Source organism: Branchiostoma belcheri, unplaced genomic scaffold (genome assembly GCF_001625305.1).
Source record: "Branchiostoma belcheri isolate BF01 breed outbred unplaced genomic scaffold, Haploidv18h27 scaffold119, whole genome shotgun sequence".
Classification (NCBI taxonomy): domain Eukaryota; kingdom Metazoa; phylum Chordata; class Leptocardii; order Amphioxiformes; family Branchiostomatidae; genus Branchiostoma; species Branchiostoma belcheri.
The window spans coordinates 620,198-620,708 of NW_017802591.1; the positions used below are offsets into that span (position 1 = coordinate 620,198).

The 511-nt window shown below is 34.2% G+C and overlaps 1 protein-coding gene across 1 annotated transcript in view; it reads right to left on the reverse strand.

The window, feature by feature from the left end:
* LOC109462566 overlaps positions 1 to 418 on the reverse strand; it is a 2,189-nt gene extending 1,771 nt beyond the window's left edge. The window contains exon 1 of the mRNA XM_019759120.1: positions 393 to 418. Within this exon, the coding sequence (XP_019614679.1) occupies positions 393 to 418 (26 nt within the window). The remainder of the gene's footprint in view (positions 1 to 392) is intronic.
* Positions 419 to 511: the final 93 nt, after the last annotated feature.

The following is a 511-nucleotide window of genomic DNA, read 5'->3' on the forward strand; positions in this document are numbered from 1 at the left end:
ATTTTGACTGTTATAAATAGAAATGGAGGCCATTTCCTGCAATTTCAGCCTTCTGTCTTTCCTAAATACAAATGGAAGCTATTTCCTGCAACTTCAGGTTTTGAACTGCCAGAAAAAAATGTTAACATACAGGAAAAAATTGGGCATAGGTTCCACGCTCTGACCCCTAACCGGGGGCCAACGGTGCCTTCAAGTTCGACAAGTGAAACAGAATATGACATTAAGTCATACATTTTCCACTTGGAACTTGAGGCAAGCAATTATGGGAAAATGTAGAGAAGCTGGGACAAAACCTTATCCTAATGCTAATCCTTATGTTATCACCAACTTGTAAACAAGTCCCTTATAATTATCAAAGTACCATCAAGAGTACCATCAAAACAAAATTTCACTTCTCTAACAAAATAATCGGTCTCATGTTTAGGACTAACAAAGTTACACATTCAAGAAAATACTTTTGAATTTAAAAAAAAAAGAAGAAAAAAAAAGAAATCTAGAAGAAAAAATAATT